General features: G+C 35.6%; 1 protein-coding gene across 7 annotated transcripts in view; it reads right to left on the minus strand.

Moving 5' to 3' along the window:
* The window catches only part of LOC588701 (coiled-coil domain-containing protein 30), a 51,431-nt gene that overhangs the window by 18,277 nt on the left and 16,383 nt on the right, over positions 1-16,771 (minus strand). For 6 of the 7 annotated variants that reach the window (XM_030987201.1, XM_030987200.1, XM_030987196.1 and 3 more), the window contains exons 2-7: positions 11,093-11,212; positions 9,507-9,620; positions 9,066-9,293; positions 7,350-7,442; positions 5,917-6,171; positions 1,584-1,640 (exon numbers count right to left, since the gene is read on the minus strand). In XM_030987201.1, the coding sequence (XP_030843061.1) occupies positions 1,584-1,640; positions 5,917-6,171; positions 7,350-7,442; positions 9,066-9,293; positions 9,507-9,620; positions 11,093-11,212 (867 nt within the window). The remainder of the gene's footprint in view (positions 1-1,583; positions 1,641-5,916; positions 6,172-7,349; positions 7,443-9,065; positions 9,294-9,506; positions 9,621-11,092; positions 11,213-16,771) is intronic. The other variant, XM_030987199.1, reaches the window with a different exon arrangement.

The raw sequence follows: 16,771 nt of genomic DNA on the forward strand, positions 1-16,771 counted from the left end.
AAACTAGGCGAAAGAATTAGAACGGAGCTCTGACTGATAACTTCTTTCCAAACTATCACGTGAGAAGGAATAAAATGAGAATCAAGTAGGATCGATTACTGATACATGAAGTTGAGAATAACATGAATTGTATTTAAAAAAAACATAAGTTATACAAAAACAGAGTTGACAGAAATCCAATGAGGACACAAACAAGCATTGAATTTCTTGAATACATGTAAAAAGACAGATTGAAAAAGAAAATGAAGAAATGAATGACATATCTAGTAAGTGCTTAAAATGTACATGCAGGAATAGCATAACACGAAATGTACATGCAACATATTCTATTTTAACATTTTCAGTAAATTACAAGATATAAATAATGATATCTACACATTATGAAGTTCAACACAGAATAAATATACCAATTGTTTGCTGAATCAGCCACAATTAGATGTAAATCATGCAAAATAATAAAGAGAGGATAATGAAGAAAGAGAATAATGAAGGGTGCATTATGACATATTGCCATTACTCTCCAAGATCAAACATCATGCATATCAAAGAAGATAAATGATAGGCAGAGATAAGCATACCACTAGAAACAAAACAGCTAATATGAAAAGATAAACTCCATGAAAGTAAGACAACTGAAATAGCTTGATGAATGCCAGTAAGAAGTGATTCAATACATGTTGTAAAGGATTGGAGCCTAATCAAATATAAAATTCACTCATAAGCATGTACATGTATGTGAATGTACAGAGGATAGAGAGACAATTAGCAGACAGCTTGGTGATGAGAAAACTGCTTTCCAATTGTGCTGATTTATCTGTTATTTCAGATAGCTGCAAAAACTTGAATCATTAAAAATTGGATTTTACAGGTCTGATCTACATGTAACTGTCCTATATAAGGATGATTAGATGGAAACATAATTAAAGGAAACCTCACCCAACAAATAAGTGTAGGTATGTTGAATGACGAGTTTTATTCCTGCAATTGATGTACAATATTCCTTATGGAAATATACAAAAGATATATAAATAAAGATATTCTTGGCATGATATGTATTTTACCATGACATATGAGCAGCAATTTTCTTGATAACCTGACGTATCAGGTGCAAATATATAACAGAGGAACAATTGTAACTCATTTAATACAAAATACTAAAATATAGCAGTTAACAAATCTATTTCATTTATGCAAGACCTATCTCAGAAGAGCTCCAACTTATTTATGCAATTTGCATCTGCAATTGTAGTACAATAGATAACGACAGGTGAATGAAATATTTTATCTCCGCAGCACACATGCGGGAAGGAACCATCCATAAATTTGAATACCGGTACATTCACTAGATAAACAACTTTGCATATAACATCACATTATCAACAAAATGCGGGAGATGCCCATGTCATGATGAAAAACTTTACATTATGCCATCTACATGTATTTACCGATATCTCTTTTAATATTAATGGGCAAGAATAAAATAAATCTCTCAGAATACCTAAAGTTATTTTTGGGGGTAGGTTTCCTTTAAGAATGCAAATGATGAAGAGACTATGAAAGAGAAGAAGAAGTTTCATTCTCACTGATTGTACAGATGGTGATGATGATCTGAATCTTGGAGACAGGAACTTTACTTGTTTCTGAATAGGGATATGAGAGTACAAGGTAACTTCAATAATAATACAATTTAACAAGGAACAACATATCATGATTAAATTTCATTTTCTAGACTACAATGAAACACAGATGTGAGCTGATTCTTTATATGTTAATAAATACAAACACAAATTGTATTATGTCCTCATGCATTATTCTCCTACCAAACAGACTTGATTTTTTGGGGAAAAACAATTTATCAAAACTATCATTACATCTGAGATACATTTACAGTACAAAGAGAACCTATGGTTTAATTTTATAAGCATACAGAACACTGCATGGTTAGACCCCTGGTGAAATCTGCCTCTTCGGTATGAGATCCATCAACGGCCAAAAACATCAATAAGCTGGAAATGATCCAACAAAGAATCGATACCGCCACTGGACACATCCAGCATGTCATCAATGTTGCAGGAGCTGGGATGGACATCACTCCAACAGAGACTATAACACCTTCGTCTTGTGATGTTCTTCAAGATCTACAACCAGCTAGTTCCATTCAAATCTGAGGAACTCATCACTGAATCCACCAGACCAATACAACAAGAGCTGTTCACACACAGGGATATCTCATACCATAATCCAGGACTCAGTAACATCAAAACTCCCTTCTTCCCCAGAACTGTGAAAACATGGAACACCCTCCCAGTCAAGGTTGTGACAGCCCCATCTCAGTGACAAAGCCTTTTGTCTCTAATTCACGAGAGGCTAAAGCAGCAGGATCTTTAACAAAAATTGTTAGATCGACCCCGGCACAGATGATCCAAGAAATCCAGACTATGATATCTCCTTATCTAAACAGTATGTGCACTATTATACAAACAGGGGAAATTTGATATTATACGTACTGTGTACATGCATGTGAAAGCCAGCTCTCATAAATAATTTTTCACAAGATGGTACGTCAATGAAAGTCCATCCCATATTATACTCAGTGTTCCAGGTTTTCTGTTATCTGCCAAAAGAGTATTGTCTCTGTAATAATGTGTTAATGCCCATCTGTCTTCTAGGAGACAAAATAAATCATTCAAGGAATGCATGTTCTGGTTGATTAATATCTTCATAAAAATCAAAAAGATGAAAGTCCAAACAGTACGATTGTGTTGCATGCCAACCCGAGAGAACAAGGTTTCTGATCAATCATTAACAGAAAAGCAGATGCCTTTAAATGCAGCTGGAGGATCACAATTAATGTACGCAAATTATTTCACAAGAATGCAAAGTGCTTGTCTCCCTTACACCAGCCAACAGTAATCCTGGACAAAGTACCCATAGGATATATTTCCAACACTGGTGAATGCAGAAAAAAAAAAATTTGAGCCCAGTACACTGACTATAACTGTGATATATGTAAGGCTTCACATATCAAGAGCATCATCTACCTTGGTAGAGATACACCGGCCATACTCATTTCTTCCAGGATGCAGAGAATCACCAAGTATTAGTCCCAATAACTACACCATAACATGCCAGATGGAACTTCTACCAGTCTCGCCTCAACTATCAATCTTAAAAACTTGGATAGACCATACTAGCAACAAACCAAACATGACTCCACTGTAAGTAGTAACTCTCAATTTTTAGCTGATTGCATGTACAGTACCTTTAGAGTATTACAAACAATTGCAAATTAATGCATTCACAGAAAGCTTGCTATACATATATATTGCCATTATCTAATTATTTCGTTTAAAGAGGAAATGAAAGACTCTCTCAGTATTTATATTTTCTTAATATCTCGCTTTCTGTAAATATCATGAACTGAATTAATATCACTCATAATTGTGAATCTTGGAACAGTGCTGTCATAAAACAAACCTTTGCGAACAAAAGCAAATTAAAGAAAATTGGACATCTGTGTGCCTAACCTAAAAGCCATATATACAGAGTAAACATGTGTGAAAAGAACCAATGTTAAGACTTGCTCAAGCTGGATAAAAATTTCAGTAAAGCCTATGGGCAATATTCCACATATATAAAATGTTCACTAGCCAAAAAAATTCATAAAATTGTCAATAACTCAGAAATAAATGTTCCACTGAGGCAACGTTGGTATCAAACAAAAAAGCTGAACAAGCTCTTCACTTTGAGTGATATATAAGATGAAGTGAAGTAAGTTTATAGGCATGATTTTCTCTGGCAAATGTGTTATACACTACAAAAACTTACCACACTGCATTTAGCACAGAGCAGATCAGGCAAGAACCTAGAGTAAACCACGCTCTGCAAGCAACAAGCTATCCCTTCACCAATATTTGCCATCTCTAAATCTACTTTCAGGACTAAAGGATCTTAATATTTCCAGGATGCAACAACGATGACTTCGGCAGTGCTCGCCACCAATCAAATTCCAGATTCCCTAGAATAAAAATTCAACACCTTTCGCAAGTTTCACTGACAATCAACAATTTCATTTCATACTGGAAGTAGGAGTGCACCTGCAGTCAGTTTCCTGTTATTTGTTGCTCTCATATTTGGATGTGAAGTAGGACCTTACAACGTGGTGAAATTTTTGCTTAACGTGATGATAAAACACCTGCCTGCTTCCCTGCTTGATGGATCACCGTTTAACATATATTTATAATTCAACTCTTTTTCTACCTCACACCTTTTACCTCACACCCCCCCCCCCTCCCCCACCCAATGTTGAAATTTGTCACTTTCGCCTTTCTCTTCCTCCTCTTTAAAAAAAAAATCCTTGCTCAATGACTTTTCTCCTGTGTATTTGTGTATTCTTTTTTTCTATTTTCTGCTCTTTCTCTATATCCTCTTTTGCTCTCCCCTTTCCATTCTCTCTCTTACCACCTGTTATGCCCTCCCTTTTCTCACATTATCTCTCTCTGCCTTATGCTCTCTTTCAGTGATCATCCACAGCATATGTGCTTCTTTCGTTCTCCTCATGTACATGTTTATTCCATTATGTCCCCCCCCCCCCACTTCTCCTCTCTTTCCTGCCTCCATACTCCCCTCACCTAGCTCAGCTATCAAATCCTAGATCCATCCCCTATTTCACTCTCTAATCAATACACTCACACTCCTACTGCTCTATTAAAGGGAGTGGGTCGTCAGTTTTCAGGTGCAGAAGGCCATAATAATAATATTTATTTTTTATATAGTGCTTAATACAAATGTCTCTAAGCCGACACCAGATTTGGTGGAAATACAATTAATGTGATATACATAAGGCATTTAGGTTATAAAACTGAAGGCTAATCCTAATGAGTTGGCAACGCCTGTTATAGGGTTAACACCTGAACGGTGTTGAATTCCCCATGAGAGCCGACTACTATGCGTCTTTATACTAGGACATTCTCCTCTGTGCTTTGTTTCCAGATACATGTACATGTACATGCAGTGTACATCCAGGGAGAGAGAATGTTCTTTGGCCATGAAGGCCTTCCATATTTTCCTATCAAAAACCTTGGAAGCTCCAGAACATGCAGGGATCTCATGATGAATATCAACTGCCATGGTGCGGGCAGGGTGATGGGTACAAGCAGCCGATGTCCAGCAACACGTATGAATTGGAGGGGCATGAGCCAATTTCAATGATTAAGCCCTTCTTTATCTAACGAACTTCACAACTTCTCAAGGCCAACTTGAAGTGCAACTGAATCATAGGCGAGACGATTTTCATGATGAACTCTTCTTTATCTAACAGACTTCCCAAATTTTTGATGCCCATACTTGAAGAATTTTGAAGCTCAAATGAATCAGAGGTGAGTCAAGTTCCATAATGAAACCCTTTTTTAAAACAAACATTGGAACTGCTTTAAGCTGTCTTGAAGAATTTGAAAATGCAAATGAATCGTAGGTGGATCAAGTTCATGATGAAACCATTTCTTTATCTAACGATGATCATACTTAATTGTGTCAGACCGTTAAAAGATTTGCGGAACTCATGTAAATTGAATGTAAGTCAATCAACATAAATCACTTCTTTGTTTAACAATGATTGTACTTACCTTGGGCTGTCCTTCAGAAATGACAGATTAAAGTCTTCTTTATCATGCATTACACATACTTATATCCTGCAGTTTCTGCTGCTTCACTATACTTTCCTCCCCATACTGGACATAGCCTGGAGCTATGTCAAAACAGAGGCGTTATGGTTACACAAAATTTTCCTATATTGCTTCCTCTCACATACATGGCACCCATTCCATGATTAGGTTTCTGCTCCTAGTAAATCATAACCTAGATCTAATGCCCAAGTGCTGGGAACATGATACCTATCACATTAATGGTTGGTCCTACCTTATCAGAGAGCTCCCTGTTCTCCTTGCCCAATAGGTCCATGGATCCCATCCATTCCTTGTGTTTCTGCTCCTTACTGATCATAGCCTGGAGCTCATGTGCTAGTACATCCCGATCCTTCTTCAGTCCGTCTACCAGATGCTCCAGCTCTCCTATGGTCTCCCTATGATGCTCCACCTCCTTACCCAGGATACTCTGCTCCACCTGGAGCTGATCCTCATACTTGTCCTTCTCAAAGCTAGAATCATTTAAAATCTAATGAAAAATAAAAATAAATTCCCCTTATGAATATCCTTTCTTTTAATTGCCATACAAAAGTAACCTTTAAAATATTTGTTATAACATTAAATTATCACAGGTAAAAGTGGGAATAGTTCTAAATACTTTATGGCGAAATCAGTAGATAGACCCCTCATTTAGAGAATATTTGTTCCTTTAATTTCACTCTGCCTCACATATGCTACTAACCAAGGGTATTTTTCTGAAATCTGTCTCATATCTTCCTTTTAGTTATTAATTTTAATAGTTAAATGAAAAATCTTAATTATGAAAAGACACTGGTTAATTCTAAACACAGTTGCCTGGATACATGCTGATCCAATGACACCTGTGAAAACACCAATAACTTATATTCATTCTCAACATTTGGTATGAAAACAGATTTAGTTATTTGAATATATATTTATTTGGTATCATTTCAAAAAGTGTAGCCCCAGCAGTAGTTAGAATACTGTTATACTTGGGGATCCTGCATAATATTAACAATATTGAAGACATACATATACATATCAGGATGGTTTTCCAGGAAATTTAAACAAAACGAACAAGAATTTAAATCAATATGACCTACATTTAGGAATCGTAGCGAACAACTATTTTTCTTTACTAATTACTACTTCAAACACTACCGCTAACATTAGATTGCATACACGGTGGATTATGGGCAATTAATGAAGTAAAAAGGGAAAATTACATCCAATAACACAACTGTATATTTATCCAGAAATTATATGTGAGAAACAAAATGAAATTCAAGGGAACTTCCTTCAGAATCTTTCAAGCAAACAAAATATATAAGTACAAAAACTGGCATAGTCCGTGTTAATAAAACTAACCAATAGTATTTGAATATCCAATATATCTAAAATATACAGGATACTTAGAATACAATAGTTCCTCACTTTAAGTGTCAAACATTAGATTTGTGACATAAGCATGATCAGAAAAAAAGGATGTCGATCTTGCTCACTCACATGAAATACAATAACATATGTATAATGAGAATATGAAAGAACTAATAAGTAGACAACACTTGTTTACAGATTCACACCCTGCTCAATGAATTCTATTAAACTAAATATATACTATCATAAATATCATATTCCAAAAAATAGTGATTTCAATTAATCAATATATATTTGATCAAAACCTACCCTCTTGTTTTCTGCTTGTAGCTTGAAAATATCCAGTTGGCTATTGGAGAGCAGTGTTTTGGAGCCGTCCAGTTCATGGCTCAGGATGTCCAACTGCAGGAATACAAAATGATGATCAAGTCCTGGGTCCAACTGATCATACAGTCAGGTAGGCCTATATCCAATTGATCTTTACTTATTGCTCCTAATTCCAGGGGTGATAGTGAGCACTATAACAATAGTGTTTTTTTTCTTCCTGAACCACCCCCTCCCCCCCCCCCCCCCCCTTGAGTAAAAAAAAAAAAAAAGGATTCAGGAAAAAAAATAGCATCTAACAACATGCATTCCCCCCTAAAATCTGGAAGGAAATAAATAAATCAGGAAACTGATTTAAATCAGGTAATTATCAGGCCCGTAATTCCCATTAGTCCTGAATCCGTTGGTTCTCTTTCTCATATTTCATATTTATCCCATTGTATCTGTCCAATCATTATTATTATTATTATCATTACTTAGACGGCGAATTTCCCATAAAGCCAAAAGCGCATACAGCATAAAATGAAAATGATAATTACATAAATACATGTAATAAGAAAAACAGTCTTACAACTACAAACTGCAAAAAAGATGAAAACCAATGAAAACCTAATCAAAACCACAACCCTACAACACAGGGAAAATGTAGTCCTTAGTGGTTCTAAGGATAGCGCAATAACAAGGCTAATACAGCACTATATTGATGCTTAAGGATGTTTCGCAGTAATGTTTGTGTACACCTTAGCTGCACAGCTAGGGTACGCACGAACATTCATGCGGAAAATCATTCTCAGCCTCGCACCCTCTTAATAGATTCATGTTCCCAACTTCAACCCTCCTTCTTGAGGCAAATCAAACTCCACACTTGAAAATGATGTAAAAATTGGTTTGAACGTCCTTGATCAAAACAGTTACGTTGTCTCATCATACCCCATCACCCACCCTGTGCTTCACTCGCCACTTATTGTGCAGTGTAAAGTCAAACCAATTTCACAATAGTGCCGGATACCAGATTTTTCCATAACAAGTAACGAAGACAGTGATGTCTTACCTTGAAAATCTTATCTCGTCCTTTAAATCCAATATCTAAACATTTCTTTTAAAAAAAAAGACCAAAAGAGACGCTTGGAAGAAATTCAACTTTGTATTTTGTGTTGTGCAAGGAAAAGAAAACCTCCTGCATATCGAGTTGCCCAGATACTGCAAGATATTAAAGTAAGTTGCCATGTGTCTCATCTTATCCTACCTACCCATTATCTACACCGCCAAGAAGTTAATTGCAATTTAATCCGCTAAATAGACAATTTACCACATACCTACAAACCTCATTTGTATCTTTCCCCTCTCATATTCTTTTACTCTTGAAAATTTGTAATATTTTTGTTGTGCCTATGAAGGAATTTGATTGCCTTATCATGTTCTTATATTCTCCTGCATATTTTATGAACGTAAAAAAAAAATCTCTGGTCATATAGATAATACATACATTGAGACTAATTGATTTGAACTGAGTTCACTTGAATTGAATTTCTTGTCTGCCTATTCAGAGAGCCCCTCCATCACTTTGGCATTGCTTATTATAAAATGCACTAAGTTCGACTTCTTCATGTTTGAAAGATTTAATGATATTTAATGATACTTGGCATCATCTGTGAAATGAGCAGACTACGAACCGTCTACAAAGAAAGCATCTGTTCCTACCTTGTTATTGAGCTGTTTCTCATTGTCCCGATACCTCTTGACGACCAGCTCCCATTTCTCCTCGGTGGTAGAGAGCTTCCTCTCTAGTTCCCTGCACTTCATCTTCTCACTCTCTAGAGATATCATGGTCTCTTCAAGGCGACTCACACACGTCTTGTTCTGCTTCTGAAGTCTCTTAATCTCTTCTTGGAGATTGAAGGAACTTAGATCTCCAGTAGACGTTGGCTCCTACAAAAGTTTGTGGAAAATAGCATGGATATTAAACATGGAGCCTTTCCATCTTCTTCTGGAGTTTGAGAGAGATTGAATTTCTAAAATGTTTTATAAACAAGACAAACACAACTGTCAATAAGATTGTCGATCTTTTAAAAAACTTAGCCAGAGTAAACATTTCAAGCTCATAGCATTCTCCTAAAGATGATATACATGTAATAGACTTACTGGTTTTGTCACTGTTTGTTTTTCATGAGCCTTGAATTCCTGCACATCCTTCCTCAGTAGCTCAAACTTCTGTTCCAAAGATTTCTTCTCAACATTCAATGCTTCCTTCTCCTCCTGTACAGCAAAGTAAAAGGAAAATCATGCAAAGATTTCTGTTTAAGACCCAGTCGGAAGAAAAAACATGAAATAGAAGAATTATAGATCAACAGAAAATTAAAAGCCATAGATTACAATAATATCCACTATATACTATCTTAGTGTCAGTCAGGAGTAACAGCTCTCTGAAAACTAAAAATATAAAGCTTTGAAAATTGGCAGTTGCTGACCTAAAAACTAGCTATCGGACTTGATAACATCATCTTAAGTGGAGTACGCACATATTCACAGTGTATTTATCAAGTTTAGATGCTTAGTTTTTCAGCAGATTGGAACTTGGAAATATTCAAGATAAGATATTTCTTTACCATTTCCTTCCAGTCCATACTACTGAAGCTATTTAGCGTTATTTTAGATAATTTTTAAACCAATTTATCCTGCATATTATGTAAATGTAGGTTTGTGACAGAAATGTTTCCTGAGAAGTTCCCTGCTTTAATACAGACAGGTTACATTGTTTGTTTTGGCAACCTGTTGTGGTATCCAAGTTGGACAAGATTATTATCAACTTGGTAGAAGGCACCAAATTAGTCACAAACAAAACAGTTCTATCATACATGCATGACAGTAGGGACAATAACAAACAGGAGACACTTGTTCACCATCTCTATGGTGAGGGCACACATGAGAATTTGATGCAAAAATTACAAATCTTTATTTCTCAATGACTATATTCCTCAATGAAAGATACATAAACCAATTATTTCTTTTCCTTTTAGAAGAGCATAAATGGGAAAATTAATACATGTATAACAAGCACATTATGTCTTTTTTAACACACACACTGCCCCACTGTACAGTCAAAATCTTATGAATTTGTTAAGAAAATAGATGCACATGTACATATACATCTTTAGGCTACTATTGCTTTTTAATAAGAGTTTTTTTCTTTCTGTTACATAAAATCAAGCATTTCATTTTGCATGATATCGTGTATAGTTCCCCTGTAACTCAACTGTCATTTCTCAAACTGTGATGGTTTAATATCAAAGGGTACTATTCACCTATAACTATTTTGCTCTGTAATTTAGGGTGTCCTCCTGCCATTCTCTATATATTAAAATTAAGAGCTTCTCAGTTTAATTTCATAAAGATATATTTAAGTTGAAATACATTCTCTATGAATGTAAACATGACTTGTGCATAGACTATAGTCAATGCAGACTCACATGCATGATTTTCATTCTATTCTTCATAGTCCAATTAAAGAATGGCAGGTTAAGTTTTGGGTTGTGTAATTATATTTCTCAAGAGTCTGGTCCGGCCTTTAAGCCTCAGTGATTTCAATTATCAAGATCGTTATGAAGCCTTATTGATTGATTTTCAAGAACACATCTGTACACTGCATGTTGTCCAGCACTATAGCTATCATTCCTGTTCAAAAATACGGCGCTTAATTGAAATGTGTCATAAAATATATGCTTCATTACCTCGATCGTGGAGATGGTTTTGCGATTTGTATCCAACAGGTGTTTTAACTTGATGATTGTGCCTTCATAGGATGATCGCCGTTTCCTCTCAGTATCCAAGCTCTCTGTGAGCTCCTTCACCTGGATTGGCAAACACATGGAAAGATGGGAACAAGAAGATGAAATACATTGGAAAGGAGAGGGAGTAGAAAAGATATAGGGAAAAGGGGAGGAAGCAAGAGAGAGAGAGGGGGAAGGGGGAGAGAAAGGGGGAATTAGGGGAATTAAGAGAGAGAGAGAGAGAGCGCGAAATAGAGAGAAAGGGAGAGAGAGAGAGAGAGAGAGAGAGAGGGGAGGGATATGGTTTGTAAGATATGTTCCATACATTATTAAATTAAAGTGTGTTAGCTCAACACCAAATACCGTAGAATATAAAAAAGCTTGGTAGCAATTAATATCTGGGCTAGAAGAGCTGCCATGCTGAATTTACCTCCATGTGTTAATCACACACATGTCAACTGCATAATCTTCTATTGTGTCTTGTCAAACAGGTATAGATTGCCATTTGGATTTGGGACTGTTACATACATTCTAGGCCCATTTACACAGCCCAACGCCATTTTGAAAAATCATTGAATTTTGGACTGCCATTTACGATACAGGAAAACTCCATTAAAAACATCAGTGTTTGCTCGATCCAATCTGTTTGGGAAGTATAATAATGCGTAAATAATGCCTAATTGTTGCTGCTCTACATGCAAATTGCAATCTCACGGAAGCAAGGAGATCGAGTCACATGACCAAAAGCAGGAATCTTTTACCAATGTTTTGAGATCGCGGACATATATATATATATATGTACACTGCAAAAAAAAATCAGTAAAATTTCTGCTGGCATTTAACAAAAAGCACACTCCAGAGGTGGATTTTTCTGTTTCATTCTTTTGCTTAAAGCATTGGAATGTGAGAAAAATCAATGATTTTTGCTTGCTATGTAAATGCAGCTCCTGTCCGTATATTTTGCTACATTCAATTAGAGAGAAAAAAAGCCTAGAAAAATGTTATCTCATGACAAAGAAAGAACACCTTTGAGAATATTCATTTTAAAGATAAAGACCAGTTATGGTCATGCGATCGCATTGTAAAAGAAACGTTGTGTAATCGATCAGAAAAAGTTGATCATCTAGCATATAAGTATTGGTGTGTACTAGCTGCAAGGTTCTGGAATCATCAAAATGATAAGAAATTTGGCCCAGGCTTGGTAAAGTTACAAGCACTGTACACATGCAGAAAGATGTATATTGGACTACGCACATGCACGCGCGTTATATCTATCAGGTCCAAATAGATATAATAATTTACCAAATATATCAATTAGTAGGCAGTTTCTTGGCAAAATTTGATGATCACGTATTAGTCAAAACATATTCTTTCACATGATTGGTATAGAGCTTCCATTTCATTTTTTGAGAGGGGGGCGTTTCCGAATCTGGTCTTTACCTTTAAAGCAGCTACAGGTATAACTGTATTTTTTTCTCTAAATACCTTGGTCCAATACCAATTGTACATGTACTATGATTTACTACAAGAATATAATCAATTCATTAGGAAAGGATGATCTCTTTCGGCTACCACACAAAAAGTATATGCTGCACCATTACATTGTGTACACATGTGAAGAACTAGATGGTTTCATGCAGTCTGAATTAATGGAAAGTAAATTTAATATACAAACTGGTTTCTGACTCGGAATTCTAAAATCAATGATAGAATTCAACTGAACTGTCATCAGATATATATGTCAAACAATTCAGACAGTTTCATGACGCACGTGTCATGCATGTACAGTATATAGTGAACATGGAAGCTAGCTGTATGCTATATATATTTGTGAAATCTCTCATTTAAATCTAATATACACAGTAACTCCCATTGTATAATACACTAAATTGCTCCATCAGCATCTATAATAAAGATATCGAATTTGCATGTACATACCACTGCTGGAAAACTGAGTTACATGTATGGCGAGGCAAATGTCCAAATCACATAATGAGCTATTCTAACCATATATGTACCATATGCAGCCTGCTCCATCAATATGAAGTACATGCATATATATCTAGTAAAGAGCATGAATAGGAAGTCCATCACTAATAGAAGAAGTCAACTGTGATATTGATTTCTGACTCAAATGAAGCGTAGCAAATAACAATGTCAACGGACGCTCCTGCTGCATCGATCATCAAGACCTGTGGTGGGACCGCAGCAAAGCCAGCCAAGCCAGCCATAACACATAACAATGCCAGTGGAGGCTTTATTGTCTAATTTCAAGCACAAACTTCAAAGAATTCTCCGTAATCTTCTTTTGATTTGCCCATGTATTGATTATATACACTTATCAGATTCCTGAGCAATTTAAATTGTCATCAAATCATGCAATACACATACATTCACATATGGTCTCCAGTGAGTAGATGTATATATATTCTACACTGTATATCAACATTTTCAATGACTTTGATGCAGGCATGCATGGTAATATCATTAATAATCATTGGAAACACTTTAATAAATACCATTGCTATCTGTTCACTGGATCCAAATTAATTAAGCTTGGTCTTCAGTTGAAAGGCACATCTATGTCGAGTGTTTTAATTTATTAATAAACAAATTTTATTGGCTGGAACTGGTAGGTTCAACTTTACTCGAAGCACATATACTGGTATGTATAATCAAATCAAATATTTGTAGACACTACAAATATGCATATAATGATATATGCTTGCAAAAATAATATTCTAATTTACACAAAATATACTGTGGTCTCACTATTGGATAATACACACATGCATACTCACTTGTGAATGTGAAAGATATAATTCCTCTCTCGAAAAAATACTAAACTAACTGTTGCAATTCTCTGGAGTACTCCAATTACAAATCCAATATGATGATGACATGTGTAGTTATACTGTTGTGACTATACACACCAGCATTGCAATCTACAATCCCTACAAACACTATAAAGAACTACTAACATTCTTGTAGATAGACTTTAGACCCAATGAGACATGGGTTTTCTGGTACTTAAGCCAACAAGTGGGTCTAACTCTATACAAGTCCAAGAAGACGAAAAAGTCCAACAAACACAAGGAGCGTTTTGTGCTGTTAAAAACACAATAGCAAACAAATCCAGGGCAGTCAGGCCTATCTAATATGGCTAGACCCTTGTAAGATTTCATTGAATTACAGACTGAGAAACTGAGAAGCTGCAATCTTTATCCCCTGAGTCTAACTGTTTAGACATGAAAGGGCTGGTTCAAACAAGCTAGATTACACATCTGGTTGTCCTGACAATAAAGCTTCCAATTCATCTTAGGGCCCTTGTACAGTATTCTATCCTCAGAATAAGAAAGTATTTGAAATCTAGCTGCCTCGATCTCTCTAATCAAGCATTTGGAATACTGCTTTAAACACTGTGACCAGATTTGACAAGCAAGCAGAGTCATACACTGCAATTTTACGATGGGCATTAATTGTCATATTTTTCTATTTTCTCTTGGGTTCGGTAACAAATTTCTTGTTGGTATACATATATGTTGTTTCCAATTTATTTAAAAAATAGGTATTATTATCAAAGTCACCGGTGCTGATCTTTGTTGGAATCCAAACAGATCATTGTTTGAAACACATGCAGAATAACAATTTCAGATGCACAGAGCAATCGCAAACCATTTGTGTAGGGTTAATCTCTGAAATGATAATTCAAGTCTTATTTACGTCTAAAAAAATCATATCAAACCTGCCATGGTTGTGAGAGGTAACATTATATAGCTCTTGTGCAGAGAAAAGACATTAGGAAAACATCTCATTTGAGCTCTGCTCACCAGTTCACCACTTTTCCTGGAGCTACCATAATCTGATAGGAGCACTGACCACTGATAAAGGGATTACCAGTAGGGTCCATGGGGAGAGAGACAGTGGTCAATCATAGCCTAGTTACTGATAAAGGGATTACCAGCTGGTATCTGATATCCAGTCCAGATTCATAGTCTTCTCAACGCAGACCCTACACCTATATTTATAATAGGCCTGGATTCAGTGTGTCTAAAGTCTCACTTCATATTGTTTTTTTTTAGCAAGTACTAGCTATTTAAGTTTCTTTTACGTATAGAAGAGAACATTGATGTGCTTGGCAATGGAAAAATGCAGAAGGAAAATATAAAGGGAGGATAAAATAGGGAAAACCGGGTGATAATAAGGAAAGATGGAAATGGAGGGAAAGAAGGAAGAGAAAATAAAGAATATAGCATAAGGAAAGATGGAAAAGGAAGATAAAAAGTTTAAAAAGAAATACATAAGGAAAGATGGAAACAGAAGATAAAGAAGGTTTGAAAAAAAAAGAAATACATGAGAAAAGATAGAGAGAATAAAACAAGGTGAAAATAGAGGAATACATAAGGAAAGATGAAAAAGATAAAATTAGGAGAAAATAAAGAATAACATAAGGAAAGATGGAAAAGGAAGATAAAAGAAGGTTTATAAAGAAATACACAGGGAAAGATGGAAACAGAAGATAATGAAGGTTAGACATAAAGAAATACATGAGAAAAGATAGAGAGAATAAAACAAGGTGAAAATAGAGGGATACATAAGGAAAGATGAAAATTAGAAAGACGGAGAAAATAAAGAAGGGCATAAGGAAAGATGGCTAAAGAAGATAAAATTAGGAGAAAATAAAGAAATATATAACGAAAATTAGAAAAGAGATGTTGAAAGGAGAAAAATAAAGAATAATATCAGCCGAAAGGTATATAGAACAAAGGTGATAATAGTGAAAAACATGAGGAAAGATGGAAAGGAAAGATGGAAAGGAAACATGGAAAGGAAACATGGAGAAGATAAAGAAGTTAATTGGACAAATAAACTTTAAAAAAACCACCAACCAACAAGCGTTAACTGGACCAAACTTTGATTGGTCATGTTGCAGCATAATAACCTAAAAAGGGCGACTTGAAATAATCGCATTGTCAAAAGTATTTTAGTTTTTCTGCATAAATATAATCATTACCTTAAAGGTAAAGATCAGTATTGGCAACGCCCCAATTTCAAAAAATGAAATGGAAGCTCTCATTACCAATCATGTGAAAGAATATGTTTTGACTAATACATGATGATAAAAAATTTGCCGGGAAACCGCCTACTAATTCATATATTTGGTAAATTTATTTCTCTCATGGTCTGGTGAGAGAGATAGGGCCGTCCCATATACATCTTTCTGTGTATAGTGCTTGTAACTTTACGAAGAATGAGCCAAATTTCTTATCATTTTGATGATTCCAGAACCTTGCAGATGCTAGATGCTAGATGATCAACCTTTTCTGATCGATTCCACAACGTTTCTTTCACAATGCAATTGCATGACCATTACTGGTCTTTACCTTTAAAACATAAAGGTTAGATGGCTTATGTATTGAACCAAATCATTAATAGGCAAGCTTGCCCAGTACCTCTTTGATCAAACGACACGGCGAATTTTTAAGAACACTAAAAGAAAATACACTGAAAAACGGCCGCTCAGAGTGCCGGGCGCATTCACGATACTGCATGTGGCAAGCTGTTCCGAATTGGGTGGTGGAGTAACGCCTTTAACAGAGGCTATATTTGTCTACCTTACCCGACTTTCAAATGGAGAAT

This window comes from Strongylocentrotus purpuratus, unplaced genomic scaffold (assembly GCF_000002235.5).
Source record: "Strongylocentrotus purpuratus isolate Spur 01 unplaced genomic scaffold, Spur_5.0 spur5_scaffold_16, whole genome shotgun sequence".
Lineage (NCBI taxonomy): Eukaryota > Metazoa > Echinodermata > Echinoidea > Camarodonta > Strongylocentrotidae > Strongylocentrotus > Strongylocentrotus purpuratus.